The following is a 26,254-nucleotide window of genomic DNA, read 5'->3' on the forward strand; positions in this document are numbered from 1 at the left end:
CTTCCTAGAACAGAGTGTTGATTTTATGACTTGTTAATTTTATCAGTGAGCTTATGCTGAGTAGTTAATACTGACAAAGGAGACGGCCTTGCTAGTATGGCAAGTATATGTGAGCACTGACATTTTAAATTAATGTCCTCCAAGTTGCTGAAGTGTGCATTTATGTGTTTTAATTCAATTCTTTTGAACACTTTACATACTCATTATATTTATATATTATATTTATATACTCATTGCTATATGAGTGATTGGGTGCTCTGATGCTGAGAACCTTGCACTAGGTAGTGAAAGAACTGGATTAATGCAAGATCATGGAGACTCAATCCCAAAACCTATAATGTATGCCACTTAATTTTGATATATCACTGTATATGTATATATATATATATGTATGTATATATATATATGTATATGTATGTATATGTATACATGACATTATAGGGCACTGGTATTTGGTAAAGCACCTCACTGTTATGGTCAGTCTGTCACTGATGGAAAGCAAGAGATGCTTCCAGTTTTCTGTGAGAATTCTTGAGCTGTCAGGTGGAAGTTAGACATTTGAAAGGCAGAAATAAGGTTCTATGTACTTTCCTTGCCTATTTTGAAGAGATAGCAATGAATATCATATGTGAGCCTACTTGAATCAGACAGAAATTAAGCATTACAATTCCTGGACAAAATGCAATTCCACTTCTTGCTCTTTAAGGTCAGACAACTTCCCAGATTCCATGTCCTCCTGTGACAGAACACAGTAATGGCAAAAGGAAATCGTTGCCTCCATGACTGTCTTAACTATAGCAAAAGTAGGGGAGAATGTTCCCTGTTAAATGAACCTGATATAGGTTACTCCCCCCGATGTACTTGCTCAAATAAGGGCCTCTTTATGCTCAGCAGAAGCACTTTAATGAAGAAGCAGCTACAAAATGAAGCAACAACGTGGCACCCTAGCTCTGGGGAATAGGGAAAGGAATCAAGAGGAGTATCAGTTGAACAGAAAAGAGGATGTAGGAATGGGAAGAGCACAGAGGGTGAGCAGACACAAGGCAATTTCCACTGGCTCCTGATGGATTTCACGGGTTGTGAGCAACCATGCAAAAAGCTTTTCAGCTGTCACCAAGAGCAGGTGGGCTCTCTAGGTGAAACTCAGGCAAAGCTTTGGGGAAAGAATCACAGCATGCAGACTAGCCACAAATTTCTACAGGTCCTGAGGTTATGTCGGCCATGATAGGAACAGACATAATTGTTTTCTCCAAAACTGTAAGTAGATTTGCATTTTGTCTTGCAGGAGAAGTATATAACTTTAGTTATTTTGCATTTGAACCAGGAATTTCTTCTGCAATACCCAACACTGGGCAAAAAAGCCTTTTCCATTACTGTCTATGTCCTAGTTCCCTTAGGAGCCTGAGTTGAAATACTCAGCCAGCAAGTTAGGCACCTGTAAATATCTTTATTATTTGTGTCAAAGGCTTGCATTCTATTATCATGCCTTACCACTAAAGGTGAAATTATATCTCTGTGGGATAGCAACTTAAGGCATGTTGCAAGTTGCTCATGGTGCTCTTAGACGGAGAGCAAGGGAAGAAATACTATTAATCTTCTGCTGACTTTTAACACTGAGATACGTACCAATCACTACAGAGTATTTGCCAAAAGGTCATCTGCAGAATAATTAACTGTAACACTATATAGTAATAAAAAAATCTTATCATTATGATTTGGAAGATTCAAATGTATTTAAAAATAATATTTTATGTTAACACAATATTATCCTTGTTAATATTAATTATTATAGTTTTAGGCACTGTTCATGCAGAGAAAGAGGAAGATGCCATAACTTAAATGAAACCTAAAACTGCATCTATAAGCATGAGTTGGGATGATAGTTCTAGAATTCAATAATCTTTTACTATTCTGAAAAAATGGAAAATCTTTTTCTATTGTGCGATGGTATCCAGAAACAGCCTATGTGCAACCAAGCCCTAGATATTTTTGTTTTGTTTTGCTGATACAAAGAAGAAGAGAGTAGAATTAAGCTCTGTAAAGGAAGAGATTTTTGTATTTAGTCTAAGGACTAACTGACAGAAGAATCACAATAAGTTTTGACTATTATGTTAGTACCTTATGATTCAGAAGAATCATAAGTAGCAAAGGATAGGGGGTAAGCAGAATAAGAAGTCAACAAGGCAACAAAAAAGTTCCCCCTGTACTTTTGATTTGAGAAAGTCTCCCCTTAAAAATATCTTTCACAACACATTCAAACTGATTGATTAAATGAACTTTTACCTAGCTACTTATGGTACTCTTACTATTCTACTCAACAAAACTATGGTGGTCAGAAAAATAAGTTCTTGTCTCTGTGAGAATTACTGATGTTTGAAATACTGATGTTTGATTCTGTATCAGGCAAAAGTACTGAATATTTTGTCCGAAATTTGAGCACAACAAAAAATTTTAAAATTAAAAATGCTGGTGTTTCCCAGCAAAACACAGCCGCCAGAGGCTCCCAAAAGATTTGAATGAAAATGTAAACCAAAAATTACTCAGATAATTTGAAATAAAATGTGACTGATGCTCAATTTAGGTCACACATTCTACAGCATACTTTTTGGTACTGTGCATCCTCTAAATGGGTGCAGAAATGAAGCAGAGATTTACAGAGGTCTGCTAAGAAGAATCTCAGCAGAGGTTGCTGCTGGAGGGCTGGGAGGTGGAAGGGACCATTATGCTTTTGGAGGGCAGCTTCCTGCACACAGTGCCACTTCTTTGAATATGTGGGTATGCAACATTCAGGGGATTCCCAGTGTGTTTCAAGCCCTGGGTAGCTTGGCACAGTGAAAGGCTGACAGAGACATGATTAGTGGCTTCATGCAATATCACTGGTCTCTGAATTATTTTCGTTATCCCTTCCAGAAAGAATTCTTCCCCCGCTTGGAACTGCTCCATATACAACTCAGACACTCAAGATTTGCACTGAGAGAAGGTACATTTTACAGATATTCACAGAAAAAAAAAATAAACAAAGCTTCACATGAGATCAATAAAACATGTCTCAAAACAACTGGATCCCAGATAAAGCACTAAAACATTATATAGGGAACAAAACTACATTGAGAAGAGAATGGATTATCTTACAGCCTAAACAAAAACAAGCAACAACAAAATAATTAATTAATAAGCAAATCCTTCTAATGTTTCTCTAGGCAGACTCTTTCCATGGAAAGTGAAATGATGGTAGAAAGTGATCATGAGCTGTTAAAAAAATAAAAATCTGAAATACTACCAATCAATGTCCCATTAAGGTACTTAGAATGCTCTCCCTTCAGATATTAAATATTGTAGCACAACAAAACAAAACCATCTAATAATCTCTCCCCGTGTCACTCACCTGTGAGTGACAGAGTTAATTTTCTTCTTAATAGCTGGTACAAGGCTGTGTTTTGGACTTTTTAAGAGAACAATGTTGATAAAACACTGAGGTTTTATCAATTGCTGCTGAATAGTGCTCACACTAAGTAAAGGACTTTCCAGTTTCCCATGCTCTGCCAGCCAGCAGGTGCACAAGAAGCCAGGAGGGAGCACTACCAGGGCAGCTGACCCAAACTGGCCAAAGGGTTATTCCATACCACAGAATATCATGCCCACTGTATAAATCAGGGGGAGCTGATTGGGAGCCACCAGTCACTGCTGGTGGAGGGGCTGGGCATTGTTTGGCAGGTGCTGAACAATTGTATCGTGTGTCACTCTTTTCTTGGGTTTTATTCCTTTGCCCGTCCCCTTTCCATTAATAATACTATTATTAAAATATAAATGTTAAAATAATAATTATTATAGTATTTTACTTTTTGTCAATTTTTAAGCTGTTCTTATCTCAACCCACAAGTCATACTTTTTCTGATTCTCCCTTCCATCCCAGCAGAGGTGGGGAGTCAGCAAGGGGCTGTGCAATAATTAGTTCTTGCTGGGATTAAACCATGACAGACTGTTACATTGCCCTGTTTATTCAGAAACACCACAGAACATTTACAGATCCTGCGCAGCTGCACAAAATTTCAGTAGGAGGCAGCTTTACTGAAGTATTGTCAACCCAGTACAAAATGTTGCAACCATGTAACAGAACAGAGAATATTTTTAAAAAACCCACTGGACTAGGCCAAGAAATTAATAAAAAGACTAATGCAAATAGAAATTAGCTGCTCTACAGGAGGGGGAAGCATATTGCTTGGCATGATAAGTACAGTCTAGCAGACCCCTGTCCTCTGCTCCTATCAAAATACACCCTGGTCTTCAAGCTGCATCTTTTCTGTAATCCCATTCTGCCATGGGCTACAAGCTAAGAGGCAGCAGAGAAAATACCAAGTCTTAAGTTCCCCTACTCCTTCCCCTCTCTGCAGTTCTCCAGCTGGACATTTCAGAATGTATAATTTTTGTCCCTATTAGGGGCTTTCTCTATTTTCATGTCCCATTTTTCTTGTGGGGTGGGAATGATGCTGGAGAGCTCATATGTAAGAGAGAGGATGTGTGTCCTGTGTAGGACCCTGTTTGCTGCCCTGCCAGGGCCCTTCAGCTCTCGCCTGCTGCAGCCCTCTTCCACTGGTCCACAGCCCAGGAACCCCTACTGCTGCCTCCACTGCCTGGCCCTGCATACTAATTGGCACATTTAATGACTTTCCCTTGCTGTCCTTCCCTTCTCCTCCTAAGCTGCTGTCTGGGAGCAGGGGAGCCTGGCTGCCATGGAAACTGAGCCGTCAAACACCCTGAACCTGCCCCATCAGCCTTGGGAGAGGATTCCAGGGGTGAAACTCAAAGAAGGGGATGCTGGAGGGGGAATAGAAGTGGAGGAGTGGGAAGGTGCAAGGCTGACTGTGTCAGGAATGGGTCTGGGCTGTTCTGCAACGGGACTGCCCAAGAACAGTATATACACAGCATAAGGAATCACACATTTAGGAGAAAAACAAGATTACCAGCTTTTTTCCTCATGATGATTCAAATTTCTTTCTGCCCCCTTCGTCCTATCCATTTACTATCTGGATGAAATACCCCTGGTGTATGCACATGCCATATCATCAAAGGGGTTATGACAATCCCAAATCTGGATCTTAAGGACTGTTTTTAGCCAGAAAAAGGGCTGATTACAGCAAGCAAATGGTTTGAGGGGGCCTCAGGCACAAGCTGGCAGAGGACAAATCCCTGCCTAGGCAATAAGGCTGTGATCCTCTGCCCAGCTTTTCAGTCCTGCCTCCCTTTCCCAGGCTAACTGCTGGACTGGAGGCGCATGAAAATGCATTTGTGGCACAGTCTGTATGCACTGATGCCTTTTCTGGGCAGGCACCTAGCTCAACACCAGCTCTGTGTCTAAAAGAATTCTGGTCTCTGCTTCAGGCTGTGTGACTGTGGGAATTGTACTTTTGTCCTCAGTTCTGTCTCCTGAGGATTTATGGGCATATAATAAAGGTAAAATGAATGTTTTCTTCAATCTTAGCACTCAAATTTCAGCCTACAAGGGACACTGTCTCTTCTACCCAGTCTCCTTGTAAGCTTTCAGGCCAGCAGTGGTGAATCTCCTTGTGTGTCTTTTTTCTAAGCAAAGCTCCCTATGATATGATTTATTCATGAAGGGAGCCCTCAGAAGGTCAATAAAACTGGCGTGCTCCCCAAAATACACAAACAAAACAGAGAAGAAGAAAACCCCACTGGGTCAGCACTTTTCTGAAGACGAGATGAAGCTGTTTATGTCCCAGGCAGACCCACTTATGCAAGGGACATAACAAATGTTTCAACTCTCCTTCTCTATTCCAACCTCTTGAACAACCAGCTCGGTACTGAAAATTTACTTCAGATACAAGTGAGAACTTGCTGTGCCATAAAGTGTCACAGGGTTTTGGAGCTGAAGTACCCAACACACCCAACAAAAGCGCTGCTTGGTATTCCTGTGAAACAGGGGGACCTACTGCAGCTGCGGCTGGGGAGCAGGTCTCAGGCATGACAACAAAGGACACACAGCCCATCTAGCTTCCCAAAGGAAGACACACAGCCCATCTAGCTTCCTCCTTAGCTGAGACCACCAAAGGAGACTTCTGCTTGGATTGCTTCTTTCAGGGACTTCTATGTTGCCTTACACCTGATCTTGCATTGATTTCAAAAGGGAAAAGGACTGATCATTATAAATTTCAGTACCCTAGCCCTGTTACATGTGAGCTGCTGCTACACAAATTGGTACATAAAAGATGAATAAGTGCAGAAGAACTGTTTGCAAGATATAAGAATGCCTAAACTAAGAATGAAAACTGTTTTACAGGGTTTGCAGCATTTGTGTAAGGCTCTGGTTTCATGCAATTGGAAGTCATTTTATTGAACAGGAAATAATGTTTGAAACAAAAAATGTTAAAGGATTTGCAGGAAGAAAGAAAAGATAAAGATTTTTTTTCCCCCAAGAAAATAAAGAAACTGCTTAACATTACCAGGGATTCACCTGAGTCAGAAGGCATGCAGGCAGGAAACTTCAGGTTTCTCATTAAAATAAATAGGGAGCTGATGCATGGAAAAAACCAACTCTCTGTATCTTTCTGAACAGAGTGGAAAAAAAAATCTGCTGGAAGAGATCTCACTCTATCAGCCCAAAGGTGATCTACAGGATGGGTGTGAACAAAGATGATACAGCAGACACAGCATATGTGGATTTTCAAAACAAACACCTTTGATAAGGCTCTACATCAGAGGCTATTAAAAGAAAAAGAAAAAAAAAGGCAGCTAAAAGGTTTACAAAAGGCCTTTTTAGGGAGTGAAAACTGGTTAAAGTACAAGAAGCAGTAAGTAAGACTTCAAGGTCACTTCTCAGGTCAGAGAGAAGGCAGTAGTAAAGTCCTCAGAGGCCAGTGTTACAACCAGCTACATTCAACATCTTCAATAGCCTAGAGTCGGAAGGACATTGCCATAGTCAACCTGGGGGGCTGACTAGTTAATGCAGTTAGCTAAATGCACAATAAACAGCTCAATAAGCATCTGCTGCCACAGAAACTAAAGACAGTGAGCATCACCAACATAGGTACCAACAACATGGCACAGGGCATAATTCTGCCACTTTACAAAGGCATGGCCCCCTCACATGTCAGTGTGCAGTTGCTTATAAATTCACTAAAATGATGGATAAAGTGAGGTCAGTCAGCAACTACTGCAGAATAGTCATTAACAAAGTCTGAAGAACTGTAACAAGAGAATACTCAAGAAAATTACCAGGAGACAAATTAAAAACAGATGAAAGTATTTTTATACAAAATGGGTACTAAAATTCTGGAGTTGCATCCACATAAATGGACAGTACTGGTAGGTGCAAGCAAGGATAAGACTAAATCTACGGACTGGTTCACACACAAGAAATAATGGGAACTGTCAGAAGTGACCTCTAACGTCCCACATCCTGATCTTATAGACTCTGGCACAATAGAAGAAAATGTCCACAAAAACTGACAAGAGATAGGGCAGGTAACTTATAAGAAAATGTGATTCATATCTAAGAACAGGCTCAGTCATTTTTTGGAAAGGGGAGAGAGTCTCCATATCATATTGAACTTGCTTGGGCAGGGTAGGAAGGTCAGGAGAGCATCCGTCTAGTCAGAGAAGATTAGGCCAGAATGGAGAGCCCTATGTGAGATGTCTAATTTTGAAGATGGGCTGAGTTTCCACCACACTTTGTCGCTTATTTTTATGTACCAGGTGCATTTCACATCAGCAGGAATGGATTAAACCTTTCATTTGGTAGGAAAATGAAAAATCACCTTTGCATATTGAATTAAAACATAATGAAATGTCTGAAGATCTTTGGCATTTACAACAAGTCCTTGGGTAACCATGTTTATGTGTAGCGGATAAAGGCAGAAACATTTGTGAATGTACTTCATCAGGGCAACTGCTCACATGTTTACAATTGTATCATTTCTATATAAATATTTTTATATCACATGTATGATACATATGGGTTTTTTCCCTCTGGAGCAAAAGATTCCAGTGCCATTAGCAATCTAAAGATGCATTATGGAAAACATTTTGAATTACAGGATCTTATAATGTTTTTCTATACAACCTCTGTTGAATACTGCACATTTGCTGGATTGTAAATGCCACATTTTGATGGTGTTTCATGCAGATGGGGGATTTGTTATTCAAAGGATAGTAATCTTGTGCTCAGAAAGGAGGGAGCTGTTAAATATTTCTTAACCACAAGGCTGAAGAACTCCTGCTCTTTCAGCCTCTTAGTGGCCCTCCTCTGAACTCCCTCCAAGGTCCACGTCCTTCTTATCTTGGGGGCCCCAGAGCTGGATGCAGCACTCCAGGTGGGGTCTCACAGAAGTGGAAAACAACAACAACAATACAGATTTGGGTATGCCCATCCCCCTGCTCTTTCATGCGCATGAGAGAACCAGTTTTAGCATTTACACATCAAAAACTATCGAAATCAAATGAGTATCTAAGTCTTTTAATTTCATTACTTTAGTCTGATACACTAGAAACTTTAGTGGTCAGTGTTTTTTTCTATAAAGCAAGAAGAAAGCTTTTTGTAAAGCACCTTGTTGAGGTGAAGGACAGGAAATTTCACATTATGTGTTGAATGCCAGAAGAATCGTGGAAGGACAAATAAATGCCACATTTTGATGGTGTTTCATGGGGATGGGGGATTTTTTATTCAAAGGATAGTAATCTTGAAATAGCTGTCTGGTAATAACTGTAATTCAACTCACCTGTCTGCAGAAGTCTCCAGGCTCCTTTTAAATTCTGAGTAGTTGCTCTTTAAAAGGCACAGAATCATCCTATATAATTGAAATTACAGTTGCAGAGTTTTAGTCTCTGCAATTTCAGTGTGGAGAAAAACTTCCATAGCCACCCTGGGGCTCATGTTTCCTTCAATTAGAGGTTCCCAGTGCTTGCAGTGAAGACCAAGATCAGAAAAATGCACCTAGACACCCGATAGAAATCAAACAGCTCATCTTGATGTTATTCAACAGGGTCCCAAACTCAGCAATAGAAGAAAGAATGAACCATTCAATTAACTTCCAGGCAACTTCCACTGGTCCCCTTCTAACAGAATATTATGCTTTTTCTAGACCTTGTGGAAGCTTTTAGAAAGGTTGATTGAGAGAAAAATACCATTCACCTTTGAGAATAACAGGTATCAGTTTGCTTTATTACATCTTCTTCTGTTTCATCCAAGAGGAAAATGAGTCTGTCCATTTCCCTATCCCCACTATGCAAGATTCAGGGAGACTGACCGAGCGTCCTGGTTCTCACATCAGTGTTGGACTGCTGCTGCTGGACTTTCTGATCATATTTGGAATCTCCAGAACATCAACAGACTTTCAGAACTTGAATGCTCTAGAGTCACTGAGGCTGTGATGGCTTTGTACTTTCGGTGAAAGAAGCTTGGAGTATTGCATATAATATGCAATAATGAATGTGATGAATTTGCTATACATTAAAACTACAGAGAGAACCCAGCACAGTCCAGTGGAAGCTCCAGTACTTCACTTTGCAACAAAGCTGCAATGTTTTGACCTAAAATGAGCTTCTACCTTGCTGAACCAGAAAGGGTTGTAATAACCTTATGACAAATAGAAGCCACTCATGTTCTGAAATGGTCACGAGCTGAAAAGGTAAGCTCAAATTGTCGCAGTTCTTTAAAAAAAAAAAAGTGTGAAGAAAACAGAAAGGAGATACAGCTGGAGCAGAAGCAGAACCATTACATATTTTCATCCTCTAAAATCTTCTGACTTTCACTAATAAGTAATGCAGGACACTGGGAAACAAGGTAAAGCAGTATTTTCTCCTGCTGTAGTAAAGCAGAAGCACCTGTAAAACTAGAACTCAACCCTCCTGGAATGCTGAGGGTTAAAGTTTAATTGTATCTTATCAAAGTCAAGAGCAAAGAGACTGCATGCTGAACTAAAAGATGGGCTTTTCCTGTCACAGTCATGGAGAAGACATAGTCAAACCTGATTTTCTGCAGTGTGAGTAGTTTAATACACAGCAACAGAAGAAATTCCAAATGAGAGTTGCAGAATTAGTGACAAGTATTTTCATAACTAATAAATATTTTCAAAACATTTTCCTTGCCCTGAAAATCCAGCCACTCGGAAATGTCTTTCATAAATACTAACAGCTCTACTTTGTATATTCTGTGCAAACTAATGATAGGATAAAGTGATCAAGACAAAAGTATTTGTGGTTCAGATTGCTACTCATGCTGGCACTCTGTTTAACCAAGTACTTCTGACACCTGCAAGAGTTTTGGTTCTTTATGTGCTTCAAGGTACCTAAGCTAAGAATTATGTGGAGCACAACAAGTCCTCTGGTCCTCTTGCATCCTAAGGCATAGCTTGTCTGCGTTGAATAATTTCCTTCATAAATTGCACAGTGCCACCTTAAAATGAGATTATTCTAAGTTCACAGGTTGTCAAAGAACCTCATGCTTTAATTTTTAGAAATCTTTTCCCAGTCTCTTGCTTAAATTCTTTGATAACCAGATTGCATAAATTTGTTCTTATGCGAGCATTGTTCTTTAGTTTCAATAGTATTCTTTCAACCCTAATGTTTATTTTAGTCTTTTGAAGCACTCATATAGTACAGTTCTTTTAGACTCTCCTTCAACAAAGATTTTAATCAGGAATGCCCTTGTACTGTATTTTGGTTTGGAGAAGTATTTATCCTCTCTCCAACCAGGAAAAAAAAAAGAAAGCTTGTTTTTCAGCTGGAATGTTTCATTAACGAAGTTTGTTCAGTTGCTCCAGAAACATTGATGCTGGTGCAGAAAAGCAGATGTTGCAGGAATTAGCTGTTGAGACAAGAGGAGGGCAGGACCTCTGCTTTGGGCAGCAGGGCTGGTTTATGTTGCTTTAAAAGTTTGCTGACCTCTTCGTCTCCAATCATAAAACTGGCTGTCAATGTTCATCATTGCTTGAGGATCTCTTCTCTGCGTGTGTTCGAGGTTTAACTTTCATATCCCAATGGCTGCTTTGCCTGTATCTTCATATTTATCATTATCTTTTCAAGACCTGATGTTAGAGATTAATTTTGCTTTCAGGCCAAATTAACTCTCCTTCCCACATCATCCTGTCTGCAGTGGCAACACTTTCCTCCTCATTCTCTTGACATTTAAACAGTCAAGAGACTCCTCTTGTCTATTTTGGTATTCTTTTCAAAGCTAATCTCAAATGCTTTTTGGCCCTTTTCACTGTATCCCTGCTTGTCCATTAGCCTTTCCTTCCTTTGTATTTTTGCTTACTTTCCATGTCCTTTATGAGATGAAATCACCAATAATTCTGCAACTTATTGCTCTCCACTTTTACATGTGATTTAGGGACACAATTTCCATCTCCTATCTGCATCTATTTAAAGAAAATGTGCATTTCTCCAATTCTTAAACAGAACACAACAATTAGTTCTTTCTAGTTTTCAAAGTTGACTTGAACAGCAGCAGGAGGACAGCAAGAAAACAGGTACTCCTAAAATTCTGGGATCACAATTATTTTAAAGCTAGGAATTCTGAGATTCTCAGGCAGTTTTTGAATCCATAAATACCCCTTTGAACTTTACTTACAATAGAAAGTTACCCAACTACAGGTGCAGATTAATTGCCTATTTTATGTAATCTGAAGGCTAAATAGATCAGACCTATTCCTTTCTTTTTTCATTTTTCCTGTCTTCCATCTTAAACAAATGTATTAAGATGTAATAGATTAAAAGGAATACTTAAGGAAGAACGCTTTATTTACATATCCTCTTTTTTTCTGATCATATTGATTAGCATAATGCTATTTTCCATATCCCTGATGACCTTTATTTTAACAAAATTATGCTTTTCCCACACAACTATTCAACACTAGATTCTTTTCTCTAAAAATGGCTGATATGGCATGAGAGACAAGTCCTAGAATATTTGAGGATACTCAAAGAGCATGGAAAAGTCACGCAATTGAAAACTGCAAAATTCCCTTTTTCATTGGTGCTTTCAATCTAGAAGACAAGACGAGATGTGCTGCCAAAATTATGGCATGAAATATTCAGCTCTATTTTGATCTCTCTTTTTTCTCTGTGTCTTGTTTTGCTAAAGATGATTTAAAACTCTGCTTGCTGAATCCAAAAAACAAACAGCTCATGCATATGACAGGCAGCCAAGAATGCAGGACCCTGCCCTTTGCTTAGCTCACAAGCAAGAAAAATCTTTTACAAGGATAGTGCCAGGCAGTATGCTGCACTAAATCTCATAGTCAGAAAATAACATTGGCAGCATAATCAGCTGCAAAAGGACTGCATGCAGAGCAGTAATTTGCAAAGAGCCCAGCCTATCAGTTAGCCTTCCAAAGCGACTTCGTGGTGACAGGCATCTGGTAAATCAATCTGGAAAGAATCCATATTCTCCCGATAGCATCACAGTTTTATTTTGTGGGCCTGGACTGAGGCAGTATGAGAAACTTCGATGACAAAAACATTAGGACAAATAATTTGTGATCATACTGACAGTCATGCATGGGTTTTCTCCCCCCTTTTTTTCCTCCTTTTTTTTCCCCCTTCTTTTTTCCCCCCTTTATATTTATACTGGCTGTGAAATAATTGCAATGTTGATGTGTTATCAAAGAAATCTGGCAATACATTTAATGAACAGTTCTTCTTAAAATTCTACTGCCAGGAAAAAAAAAAAAAATAAAAAGAAAAAGAAAAAGAAGAGAAAGAAAAGGAGAAAAATGTATTTGCTCTGTTAAGATTTCTCCCTTTCTGTGTACACCATTACAGCCAGATATACAGGGACATAATCTTGCAGGCCATAAAATAATCTGAAGGCCTCTCTTTACACACACCCTGAAATGGACTAGATGATGTTATAAAAGAGTTCCTTAAAGGAGGCTCAGACGGCATCATATTTTACATATCAGTTAACAAAACCCCAGCTTTTATTTCCAGCAAAACGTTTTGATTTGCTTCATGGTGTGGTATGCAAGAATTGGATCACAGGGGATGTGATTTCTTTTCACCCTATAGATTTAGCAGTGAACATGGAAGTGAAATCAGATAGAAAGCCATTACAAATTTGCAAGTAATAAGAATAAAAGTAAAATTTCTGTCCCAGTAAAGTCAATGCCAGTTTGCTCATTAGTCTGGGACGTAGACAAGTTTTCATTCTTTGGATATGTACCAACATCTTTCTGTCTCCTAGAGAAATTGTACAGGCTGTAGCACTAACTGCTTAGGTCATAGTAATTTTCAATAGCAACAGAAAAGACCCAATATTTTGTGCTTTACAGTACTGTAGTCTCAAGATTATTTTATCTCTAAATGGCTTTAATTCTGTTTCATTTTCATTGTCTACTCCTTTATTACACAGGATCAATATTTTTGTAGATGTAGATCTACAGCCTTACACCCTTATTATCAAAAGTCTCACACAATAGCTCTTTCTTTAAAATCCTGGCCTTTAAGTGTATGATGTGAATAACTGGAGTGACATTCATTTTACAATGTTTACTTCCAGGACTCATATTCATGAAAAAAAGCTTGAACATGTGGAAAAAGCTTGAACTGCATGGAACAGAGGACTGAAATACAGTTTGATGAGACTCAAAAATCATGGATTTCTATCATTTAGACTTCTTCCAAAGCATTGGGAAATGGACTGAAGACAGAAAATACAAATGTTATACCTCTCTAGAGATGAAAACAAGTATAAGACTAAATAAGGGAGTAGTTTTGAAATTTCATTTGCATCACCTCTCAGTGTTTGTAGTGCTATCTGATAATTTCAATGGGTCTGACTCTGCTCCCAGCCCAAACACCTGAGCCACCACTATGGCAATATCAAGCCCTGGATGAAATGAACTGTGGAAGAGAAATAGGAACTGATTGTACATCAAATTTAATGTAAGCTCTTCAAATCCTCATGGACTGGACAGCAGTGTTGCAAGAATATTTTTAAGGGCAAATAAATAGTAACTTTTGAAAGCAAATTCAAGGGTATTAAGCTAGTTGTTTTTTTTTTTTTTCTTAAAAGCATTTCAGTACACTGTAAAGTAAATTAAGTTACTTCCCACTCATATGGCTTTTCTTTTGGATGTTTGTTTACCCACCTAATGGAGATAGAAGTATTTGAGTCACCACAATATTTTCTAATTCTTTTGCACCTGTCCTTGATAGAAGGTGCATATTCTGTCATGCACCTTTGTGGTGTTACATTTTAGTTAAATTGTATGCTCTGTCTCACCCCTCGAAAATGTAGGGTTTATTCCAAGCCTGTGATCCTCCCCTGCAGTATCATGTATCTGTAATCCCATTGGCCCAAGCCTTTTTCCCTGTTAAGCTGTGCCAGGTAGACCAGGCTCTCTCTCAGCCCTTTGCTCCCTAGGCTCTCCCTCTCTCCCACTCCCTCCCCCTTTCCCCCTTCTCCCTCAGAAACCATGCTGCTCCTGGGGGTGGGACCCCCAATAAACCCCTACCCGATCAGCACCCTCAGAGGCCTGCAAAGTCTCCTTGCCTGCCTGCTGCTACCAGCAAACAAGCAGCTTAGGGGGCCCCCTGGGACCTCAAAAGAACAGCAACCCACCTTAAATCAGGCCTTCATCTTTTCCTAAAGTTAGGACACAGCTAGAAGCTTGACGGCATTTTATACCTGTTTTGGCTCCATTTTATGTAAGATTATCATTCAAAGCCAAATTATCTCTTAAGTCTAATTACAAAGTTCCTGAGACTGTAAGATGCAGTATCAGTCTGTTTCTGGAGTCCTCACCTTCTGGGAAGCTTGGAGAGCAGTTCCTGACAAGGTGTCAAAAACTTCACCACTGTTCATGACATCTGGTATTGAAAACATTTCACAATGGCATCTGTGTTACAGCTACATAGGTAACCACAGATTCTGACTGCATGTTCTCTGTCACTGATGCCAACAGCTTCTGATTAAATCTTTGCTACTGACTTCCCTTCCACATCAGGTTGGAGGGGAGACAAGCTCCATTGGACAGAAGAAGGATCCAGAGAGTGCTGAAGATGGAAATGATCTGAAGTGTCACACAGTTCTTCCCCTCTTCCGTCACCACCAGTAGTTCTTTGCTATGCACACACAAAAAGCCAGATTTGCAGCCTCGGCTCTATTACTAGCTGGTGCTGTCCTCTCATCCTCTCCATCCATCCTGTTACCCATACCACTTCATAGTCTAATTGTCTAGTTCTTCCTTCCCCTGCTTCCTGAGTTCTGTGGGCCAAAAGAGTGTCGATTGTTCGTCAAGCCCGGGGTAAAAAATGCATATTTCGGAAAACTGCCTAGCAACTGCTTTCTTTAGTGCAAGGAGAGAGGCCATTTGCATAAGAAAACCTTCCAGCTGGAAGCCTGCAAAGACTGCTGGGAGCTGATTCTGTGACCAGACATCAAAGGAGAATTCCCATTTAAGGATTGCTCCCTCTGGGTGGCCTTTCTGTGCTGTCCCACCATCAGCAGTGGCGGCTGCACAGATCGCACCAGTGCTCTGCAGCACCCAGGAGATGCCATTCCAGTATCCGACTGTGCTCCCAGAGATCTTTTACTGATTTTGTTCTCACACCATCTTTTCCTCACACTGTGCACATCACACATCGAAAAGTCAACAGTTTCAGCTGCTAACCTTTGGAATTCTGTAAATTGCTTTGCAGATTGCCTGCCAAAAGTGACAATCTGTGGCACTGCAGTACAGTATCTCCAGATATTTACACATGGTTCCTCCTCATACTAAAAGGCTTTATTAGTCTGCACAAAGGCCTGGCACAGGAAGAAAAACAACAGAAATTACTTAAAAATTTCTCTTGCCATTTTATGCCTAGAAAAGGTTGACCATAAACTTTTCACTTTCTAAAACCCTCGGCAAAACATTGGCTCTAGTAAAGTCAATGGAAATAGCCTCCACCAATATTCCAAGTACAATCCAGCAAATTGTGAACAGGGATGGGATTGAGGACATGGCTCTCTTATGTGCTAATCATCTAAACAACAGTTAAATCGTTTCAGCACCTGCAAAAAAATAGCTCCGAACAGCTCTGCTGCTACTTAATGGAATGAGGCGATTACGATCACAGTTCTGCAAAGCTCTCCAAATTGCCGTTCCTAAGGCTAATTTCAATGTGTGAATCATTGCTTTCCTGCAATTTATATCCATATGTGTGGTTATTTTTGAGAATGATTCAGTTTTGTATGTATAATTTTAAAAGGACTTTTTAAGTTAATGAACATCTGTGCTAAGAGCCCCTCAACAGAAAAGCTTGTGTCAGCCACTGGTGACGATGACTGTGTAGACTTCCTGTTATCCTATAGGCGTGCATGTGGATCCTATGCCTCTCACCAACTGCATACTGCAGGAGCAACCAGCTGAAAAGCACTCCATTAAAATGCTTTAACAATAAGGTGGGAAATCCAAAGCTTCGAGACCCTTGAAAACTGTAATATCTGTTCCATAACCAGCATGGAACCAAATACTGAATTCTTAAAGCTTTTAACAGAAGCAAACAGAGGGAAAAATTCCATTTGAAAATTTCCAAACACTTTAATATCTTGATTGGCACACAGTCAACACTTTAAGCTATAGTGTAGCTCAACAGGATTTCTGCATAACATATGTTTCTAGGTACTGCCTCCTGTCTTGAACTTTTTTTCTCAAGATGAACCTGTTTCTTGGCATGCTGCATGGGAACTGTGTTGGTATAAATCTAGTGCTGGTGGATTCACAAGGAAATATTAGGCACTGAAATTCAATAGGTAATCAAGAAACTAGTCACAGCAACAAGGTCACTTTACTTTAGTCTGTCTTTTAATCAGCTTAATTTTTCAACCTAGTTATTATGGGTTTTTGTTTCTGCTGTCTTTACACTCTTTGATCTCACAGACTGAAGGAGAATGTACTCCAGGAGCCATGAAGCTGTCTTCCTATTTGTACATTTAAAACAAAAGGGGGCTTTAGTCTGGCTAAGTGAAGTATGTCACAACCTCCCAGTTAAAAGTCTCATTTTCTGTATTACCAACCTATCATTAACACTGCAAGACAGAGTTTAGTAAGAAATGATTGTTAAATGCAACACTCTACACATGTTGGACATCTGATGTTCCTTCTCCTAACACTAATATGGAGAATTTTCTTGGACTCACCTCTTAGGATCTGTGTTGGTGAAAACAGATGGAAGCAGAAGTGCAAGTAAGACCAATAACCCTGATGTGAAGATGATGAAAAAACTTCACTTAGGAACTGACTACATCTACAGCTGTACTAAAATTTGGAATTTGTTCTTGCTTAAGACAAAGCTGAAATAAGGTTTTCAGTGAAGAACTGAAAAAGTTAAACAGCTGTAATTGCAAACAAAACCAGGAATCCAACCAGTAGTTGTGTAAGTAAAAGCTGGGGACAGACCATACCTCCTGCACAGCACAGAATATATTCTGGCATGCGCAAGTAGCGACAGGTATCAAGCAGTGGTGCTTACCCTTGATCATCAGGAAAACACCATGTCCCGGTGCATACCAGTTTTTAAAAACTGATGCTACAGTGACTTTTAGGAAGCCCTTTAAAATCATTAGGCCTAATTCTGCTTGTGATTATGTTACTTTAGGTTCAGAGCTACTGCACTGACTTCAAGGCAGCTACTTTGGATGTACATCTCTCAAGCTGGCCTATTATTTCTTGTATTGTTTCCAGTTGCATGAAATCATCTGTGCACGTCTTCCAGGGCTGCTGGAACCCTCTGTCCTCCCCAGCACTACACATGATGCAATGAGACTCTGACGGAGGAGGAAAGCCGAGAAGTCCATGTAGGGAAGCAGATAATTTCCTTTTGAGCAATGGATGCAAAAATAGCAGCTAATAAAAAGCCTTCAAACTGTGCCTTCAAACTGTGACAATTCAATACACACACCTACGAGAATGCCTTGACAAGCTGCTTGACTTCCCAGTAACTCTTTCTTGTTTTCTTTAGTGCAGCCTCCTCCAAACTCCCACACACAGGTATTCATCTCTGTAGTGACAGCTGAGACCTGCAGGTGTTTGCTGCTATTGCCCTTTCAGAATAGACAGACACTTGTTCCTCACTGTAAACATTTGTATCATGATGTTTGCCTGGCTAGTTACAGCCCAAATAATGATAAACCAGCCTTTTCTTTTTTTAGCCCCTTGCTGTCATGCATTAATTCTTTTGCAAATAGGCATTAGGTACTGGAAATAGCTTAAATGAGATCACTCTCTGGTGATTATTTTACTAGCCTTATCTTTTGGAAAACATTTCATAGAGTGTCACCAGAAAAGTATATCATGCAGTTTCCAGAAATACAGAACTCTACAACATTAGATTCATACATGAAGGGAGGAGGGAATGGTTAGTGGGCAGGATGCTCTTCCATTCCTTTAATTCTAATGTTATTTCACTGTTTTTCAAACTGCTACTTTGGCTTTGCTAAGGAACAGCAAAAATCAGAATAAGAACTGCTTGTTGACGACTTTAACACTCACAAGTGTCAAAATGTTTTCTCAAAAGAGTTGTTCATCTTTTTTATGTAGCAAGAAGGTCCAAAATCTATGTATTTTTAAAATAGGCCTGAAATGGCAAATTGTGTAACCATTAGTTTTTCTGGAAGTCTGGGAGGTTAAGGGGTTTAATAGCTTTTTCTGTCTTGACTGAAAGCTCATGGGAAATCTATTTTTTAAAAAGACAAACATCGCAGATTACTTAATGTTAGCATCAAATCGAAATTATCAAAGAAACATTAGGAAATAAAGCTACAAAAATCTAGGAAACTTCCCAACTAACCTTTCTCACTCCATCAGCTGTTTACTTTTTGGTAGCCTGATTCTGTTTCTTTAGTTCTTTACACCAATTTAGACAAGATCTGAATTCTAATTAAAAAAAAACAAACAAAAAACCAAAGAAAACCAAGACAAAACAAAACAACCCAGCCCCCAAAGAAACCAAAAAAATAAAAGAGAAACCACAGTCTTTCTCAAGCACTAGAGGTACAAAATGTGCCAGTATGAATTGCAAAGTCATTCACTGAGGGACTGAAACCAAAAGCTTAGGGGAAAAAAAGGGATGTTTTTCATTTGGAAGAAGCAGAAGATGAGAGTGGCCCAGGGCATTGTCTGACAATACGGTTAACATGTGACAATGACACAGGCTATGTGGGTTTGGATGTACTATCCAGCATATTTTCATTAGAGGCTGGGAGGTACCTCTAATCAAAGAAAGGGAAATACCAGATTTGGAAAATACCACTCACAGTTCTAGCAACGTCTGTACCAGAAAGAGATACAAAAATTGCTTTTTCACACATTGAAAGTCGTTGGAAAAGGCTAGTGTGAAAAGGAAAAAAAATGAAGACACTTTTTTTCCTGATAGTGGGCCTTCTTTCTGACAGTCTGGTAGGGGACAGGAGTAGTTTCTCTAAATACAATTGAGATTTAAAGATTGGAAAGAATAATGTGATCAAGTAGGTGTCTATTGCTCATGAGTTAATTCAGGTTGCTGAATTAAAAAAAAATGCAGCTGTTAGGACAAAGAAGCTGTTGTGCAGCCTTTTGGAAAAAGCACTCACAACACAGGATCCTACTTATTTGCAACATCCATTTTGAGAAGAAGGGACTGTGTGACAGGACAGGAGTGGTTCAGGAGTCAGAAATCCAGGCTTCAGGAACACAAGTTCTGAAGCCTGTTCTATACCTGAGAGGTACTTGAGAAAAAGCCTGTCAGCATTTTGCAGGCTGCACCTTATTAACTCATTCAACTAAAGTCTTTCTTCAGGACTTGCCTTTTTGTTTTCCCTCTTGTTTGATTTGAATCTGGATCATCTTTGGTTCCCACACTGCTCTAAGGCACTGAGGACAGGAAGCAAGGCCAGATGTGCTCTGAGGAGCATCACCAAAAGCAAGTTATACCACAGGCTGGTGCAGCTGGCTTGGGCCCACATAGCTTTCTACAGTTTGCCAGTTCAGAAGGCAATTTTCACAGAAATGTCTGATGGGGATTGCTCTCACATCTTGCTGTGTGTTAGGTGTGACTGAGTTCTTAAGATCTCTCAGGAAATTTTGCCAAGCATAGCTTCTCTTTAGGTGCTTAGGACACTGTTGAAAACTTCTTCTTTTCCCTGACAGACTAGAATTTTTATGAGGCTTGGTATCTTATATAGAAGGGGCTAAAGTACTAGTGAGTGTTGGTGTTTTCCCTTCAGCATGATGAGGTCTCAGGTTCTTGTTGCTCCTACCCTTAACACCTACTCTGTGGCTTCCCTCAAGAGTGAAAGACTTAGACTCAGTAACTTCTGTCTCTTCTTCCAATCTGATATGCTATGCTCTCTTTAAATAGCAAAATGGTGCAAAATGTGAAGATTTTAAAGACAAATGGAGTCACTGAATTTTATAATGAAACACATCTCTTAGTCTTCTGCCTGATATGTGCCAGAAGTGAAAGAAACTAATTTGTGAAACTCTCTGTAGTTTTAGGGCAAATTGGGCCTTAAAGAAAGATGGAAACCACACCAGGCCCAGTCTTTTAATAGAGTTTTGAGTGGTTTGTGCAAACTGAAAAAAGGAGTCCACATTTTCTCCACTGTTCTTGTGCTGTTACATAAGGGCAAGTAGGTTATACAATAGCTAAATAGGGATTACAAAACTGAGCTCCATAAATCTAAATAAGAAACAGAATGTCTATCCTGCACTGGACAAACATAAAAGTGTGGAAGGGTGAAACTCAGATCCTAATGAAGGTAATGGCAAAGCTCTTGCTTAGTCTGGTGAGATCACAGTTTCATCCCAAACCTTGGCTCAAGCCTGTAGTTGGCTGACCAGGCTGGATGCTTAAAGCTATCCATGTTAAGTTTTTCCAAGTACTGGGATAAGATGACTTCTACTTTTTTTCAAGCTTCTTGCTTATAATTAAGAAATGCTGAAATTATTTTAAGATCAAGTACTGAGCAATCACTTGCAAATGTGAACTGGAAGCCTAAAAAGGCCCTGATATATTATCTCTGAATGCAAGAACAAGTAACAACAAAGTGGTTCTTCCCAGGCTTTAGTGTCAGCACTTAAAAGCACTGAAAGCTACATTAAAGAATTACCTGGGTATCTTAGAGTAAGATAGGAAACCCTGACCTGTGGGGGTAGGAAATCAAACAGCAAACCTCAGCTATCAACAAAACAAATAAAAGCCCCTAATAAACTTGAGACCTCAGCTCTCCAATCAAATAACTTTGTGAAAGGGTCTTTTGTGCTATAAGGATTGCAGTTCAGCAGTGTTGCTAGAGCTGTTTGGCTCACAAACCAAACCAATTACTTGAGAGTTGTTTAACTTTGGCCTGGGGTGTAGAGCACTTATGGGAAAGAAAAATCATCACAGTTTTTTCATATCCCCGGGGTCTGACTATCAAATCCTACTTCTGTTACATTGGATGCTAGCATGTACATCAGGACTTCCCCTACTTTCAAGATTCCTGCATGATGAAAAAGACAGGAAAAAAGAAAGGGGGAGAAAAAAGGAAAGCTTGTGCAATCACGGCCACACATCATATGTATTCCCAGTCCAAGGGTTACTTCTCTCCCACTCTTCCCTGAAGCGTCTCTTAACAGCTGAGCTGATTCAATGCAGAATGTCATTAAAAATCTAACAGTGCACAATGACTTGGGATCATCCTTATCTTACAGAAGCAAGCTATAAATAATCATCTTGGGCAAATCTAACATCATGACTGAGTGGCAGGCTCCAAAAAACAAAAAAACAATTCCAGTGTATTAAAACCCACAAATGACGAACCGTTTTTTGCAGAACTTTTTGGAATTGTGTAAATCTCTCCAGTGAGCATCAGATAAAGCTGTCAGGGTTGGGGATGATTTGCTTCTCTGTTAGTGTTTAAGCCTGACCAGTTAAAAAGACTTAGCCTGCTATAAGCAATTAGGTATGGTACGTCAGTGCCATTCCAGTGTTATCATTGACTTAGGCCTGCCAAGGATGCAATTCTCCAGGCAATCATCTGGGATTTCATCATTGCCTTGATTTTTTCATGACCATCTTCTGACCGGCCCACATATGTCTCAGAAATGGCAGGCCAAAACTTCACAGGCTCAACTGGAACTTCAAAATTTATCAGCTGTGAAATATGGTGACATGGCAGGCTGTGGCTCTATCCCTCCTCTGCACTAATTAGAAACCAACTGGAACATGAGGCGCCAGAAAAGCTATTCTTCTTGTTCTTCTTACTGTGTAGAACAAGCAACTTCCCAAGTTGAAGTTTCATATCCACCCATCACTCTGCAAGCTTATACCACCAGTTTGGATGGGGCTATGTTATTTTACACCATCCCCTTTGACACTTGTTTACCTTTTTCTCTCTTCATTTGCATTTCTGTCTTTCACTAACACCTCTCACAATTATCTTTCCCACCTTATTTGTTCCCTCTCTTACATCAATGATTGTACACTCTTCACACTACTCCCTCTTCCTTTGTTACTCCCTGGACTTCCCAGACGCCCTCCTTCACCTCAAAAATAGATGAAGATAAGGGAGAGAAGGAGGGAAGAAGAGAGGGATTCTGTTATGAGGGACAGAGGGAAATACAATGTACCTCTTAAATGAGATCCTTTCAGAGGTGCCCAAAGACTATCCAGGTTACCCAGGATTTCCTGGACTACTGCTTTGTCTGGGTCATGGGTATTGTTCTAAATTTGTGTTTCAGTGGGTAGAAGCTTTGCTTGAGTACTCATGTGCAAGACTCAAGGATTAAACCCAGATGTGTGTGATCAGGTACACTGATGTCTCCAGGAAGGCCATATGACTACTGAGCTTCTATCCCCTTTTGCAGGTAGCTTTTATGCAGCAGGGGGAGTTACCAGAAATAAGCAAAGTATATGTTCCAAAATGTTGCCTCCACTGTAACAACCTTTGGAAACATGCTCTGTCTTGCATATACATTGATTCTTAAGTGTAACAACTGACATGGTAAACACTGAAGTATGGAACAGAGACATGACTTCAGTCCCAACAAGTGGTACAAAACTGCAATATGCAAAATCAGATGCAAAATCAAGAAACCTTAACCTCTGCTCACAGGTGTCCTTTAAAACACAGAGAAAGTTATTACCATCCTGTATATTTTTTTAAGCTATGAAGTGCAGTCATGCTTGTTTTATGTTGATCAAATAATTCAGAGTGCCAGTTTCCAAAATAACAATATACAAGAGGAATCTGGATATGTTTACTAAATACTAGGTTTGTCTTTGAAAGGAAAGAAAATTAACAGTGAACATTTACAGTTAAGTAAACTGTAAAGTAAATTAATAGTACCTTATGAGCTTTTAAGTGAATCAGCATTCAACAATAATTTTCAAAAGTGTAGCATCGTCTACCCTGTCCAGCCTTAGCCAGATGTGGAGACAATCTCTTCCCAGGCATCCCACCAATACTGATGGTGAGGTGACACTTTCCTTTAATAACACAATCCAAATTGACTGGCTAAGAAAGTAATAATGAAAAAGGAATAAGAAATAAGGAGTAGAGAGGCAGATACAAAACATGTGCTTAAGGATGATGAGATTGCCTTACAGGATAAACTCTAGGGTTTGTAAATTATCAGCTTGGTCATGGATTGCCTTCCCCAAGCCACAAACAGGTTCAGTTCCAATCATGAAACTACAAATGTGATAGCAAACAGCAAATGGTATCAACTAGATGACTTATCACATAGTACAAAGACTGCATCAACGACAGCATTAATGCACTCAATTTGTTTAGCCCAGCAATCTCTGAAACCCTTTGCAAAATTCAGATCGCACTTTATGGCAACCAAGTTCAGGAAAAACACTCAGAATGAAAAGAGCATTGGGCTACTCTTATCCTCTGCAAAACAGCTCTTCAACATTAAGAAGAAGGACTAAAGCCCTGGTTTAAGGCAGGAAAACCTTTCAGGTGCTCAGTATAACAAACTTCTCACCTAATCTCTTATTGAGTAAAGTAACTGGTCACTGCTGCTGCCCAGTACTTATTTTTCCTCTAGTTAACTGATGCATTATACAACTGCTTCCCAAATTTACCATTTCCATTTTTCTTAGCAGTATTTAAGAACATATTTTAATAGCTTCAAAGTGTTGGGCAAAGTTTGATTACCCTTTTTATCTGTTGTTTCTTCTTCACTTATGCCAAGAAAACGTGCAAGATTTTTGCCCAGAGAAAAAGACCTTTCTGTGATTTAGAATCTAAACCCAACATATATAAACAACAAAACATGACAGACTACTGATTAACTCTCCGAGTTTACCAAAACCTTTAAATTCAGAACCAGGTTCTCCATATGCTAGGCTCTAAATTACCTGACAGACAGATGGTTAAGTATAAAAGCAGATCAGTCACACCAATGTGGTAAGAAGATTAAACAAGGCCTAGCTTACTATAGCAATTCACTTACCCGATAGTAGTCTGTGCTGTACACATCTCTAGACATCCCAAAATCCCCAATCTTCACCAGTAGGTTTTCACCAACCAGACAATTCCGAGTAGCAAGATCCCGATGCACAAAGTGCTGTGATGCCAGGTAAACCATACCAGAAGCAATCTGCTGGGCAATGTGAAGCATCTGGGATTGGGTCAGCTCAGCAGGACGGTTGCCCTCTGCCATCAGTCCTGCATCTGGTCCATGTGCCCTGCACCAAAGCACAATCTAATAAACTGATAGGCCACTCGTGAGGTGGTGAAGTGAAAGGCATCAGTGAGTGTCAGTCCACACAACTCCACCAAAATTGCTATAAAAATAGGGAAAATTTTTTGTCTTGGCTTTTCTCATTTACTGTTTTCCTTTACTGATGAATGATAGGTGGTCTGAAGAGCACTACAAACAGGGTATATATTACTCAAGGAAATAAGGCATATGTGTTCACAATAGTGCCCATCTGTCAGAAAGCATCACCTTTCTCCTGTTCCATTCTAGTAATCTTTTCTGGAGAAAGGCTGACAAATGAACCTGCTTGGGAACCAAAGGAAAATCTTATCACTCTGTAAGACTGTAAAACAATTGAGAGAAAGTCAATGAAGTAGCATGCATAACATCACTTTTCCTGTGACTGGAATTCCTTGATTTCTGCAGGGATACAGGCCATTGACCCTTCCATCTTTTCTTAAACAAGAAAGAGCTAACTTCTTTCCCCATTTTAGAAACAAGGACAGCAATTTTAAATTTATATTTCTAATTTCCTATCCAAATGCACAGCAGGAAAGAATTTTTGCGTATTTCATCACCAAGGGTGAGTTCTGCCTGAGACAGGAATCCTTCACAATAGGAAGAGGATACAAAACACACGCTATTTGGAAAAACAAAATGTCTTCAGAAATATGATGTTTTCAAGACCAACAAGTCTCTAAGAAGCAAAAATCAACTGATTAATGAGAGTACTTGTATGCACTTCATCAAAACCAGAGATATTTTTCATTAGGAAAACCCAGCGAAGTACTGGGTCACATAAGCTTTACCCATCTTAACTATGTGAGCCCTGGTATGCCTGTACATCCTAGATATAAACATTCATATGAACAATGTTTGCAGGAAGAACTAGTAGCTAATCCTTGTCCAGTCAATGAGGTAATCTGGCAATCACTACTCATGTGATAGATTTTATAATGTTCTAAATATCCTTTTCCATCCATTCTCTTTTTCTGTATTTTCAGATGCCCTTTTTTTTATTCCAATCCTGAAAACTATTCTTTCAAAGAGACCACCTCTCCTCTTCTCTCCTCAATAGACATGAGGCCTTAATTTTTCTCTAGGGTAAGGGCGCAGGAGTTTGGAAAAGATTTTCAAATTAATCAAAATCTGTGAGATCAAATCTGACACTACCAATTAGAAATACGATATTAAAATTGCCCCAAGGGAAGAATTTCATGAGCAAAGTGACAGATGTGAGAAAGAAATGAAGGAGGGTGTGCAGCATTGCTGGGACTGTATCTGGTACCAGGCAAAGCAACTTTCTGCCACAGGGTATGCACAGGCAGCCATTCATCTGGTCTAGGTTGATTGGGGGCAGGAATAAATGGGAGGACATGAAATATCCACCTAAAACTCACTAGCAAATTCCTATTGAAAAGTACTGTACCTTTATCATGCATGGATTTTTTTAATAAGTGTACTCAGACACAAATCTCTGACCTGCTAAATTAAAGAACTTTTCATCTTCTGCTAGTTTCCCTGAGGACATGGTCTGTATCTAAAGGAATTTGTAGATTATTCCTAACATTCCAGCTTGC

At 39.5% G+C, this 26,254-nt stretch overlaps 1 protein-coding gene across 2 annotated transcripts in view; it reads right to left on the reverse strand.

The window, feature by feature from the left end:
• The window catches only part of NTRK2 (neurotrophic receptor tyrosine kinase 2), a 196,243-nt gene that overhangs the window by 17,932 nt on the left and 152,057 nt on the right, over nt 1-26,254 (reverse strand). For both annotated transcript variants that reach the window (XM_071424841.1, XM_071424840.1), the window contains one exon: nt 24,426-24,660. In XM_071424841.1, coding sequence (XP_071280942.1) covers nt 24,426-24,660 — 235 coding nt within the window. The remainder of the gene's footprint in view (nt 1-24,425; nt 24,661-26,254) is intronic.

This window comes from Agelaius tricolor, unplaced genomic scaffold (genome assembly GCF_023055355.1).
Source record: "Agelaius tricolor isolate 1412-34295 unplaced genomic scaffold, bAgeTri1.0.p SCAF_4, whole genome shotgun sequence".
In the NCBI taxonomy this organism is placed as follows: domain Eukaryota; kingdom Metazoa; phylum Chordata; class Aves; order Passeriformes; family Icteridae; genus Agelaius; species Agelaius tricolor.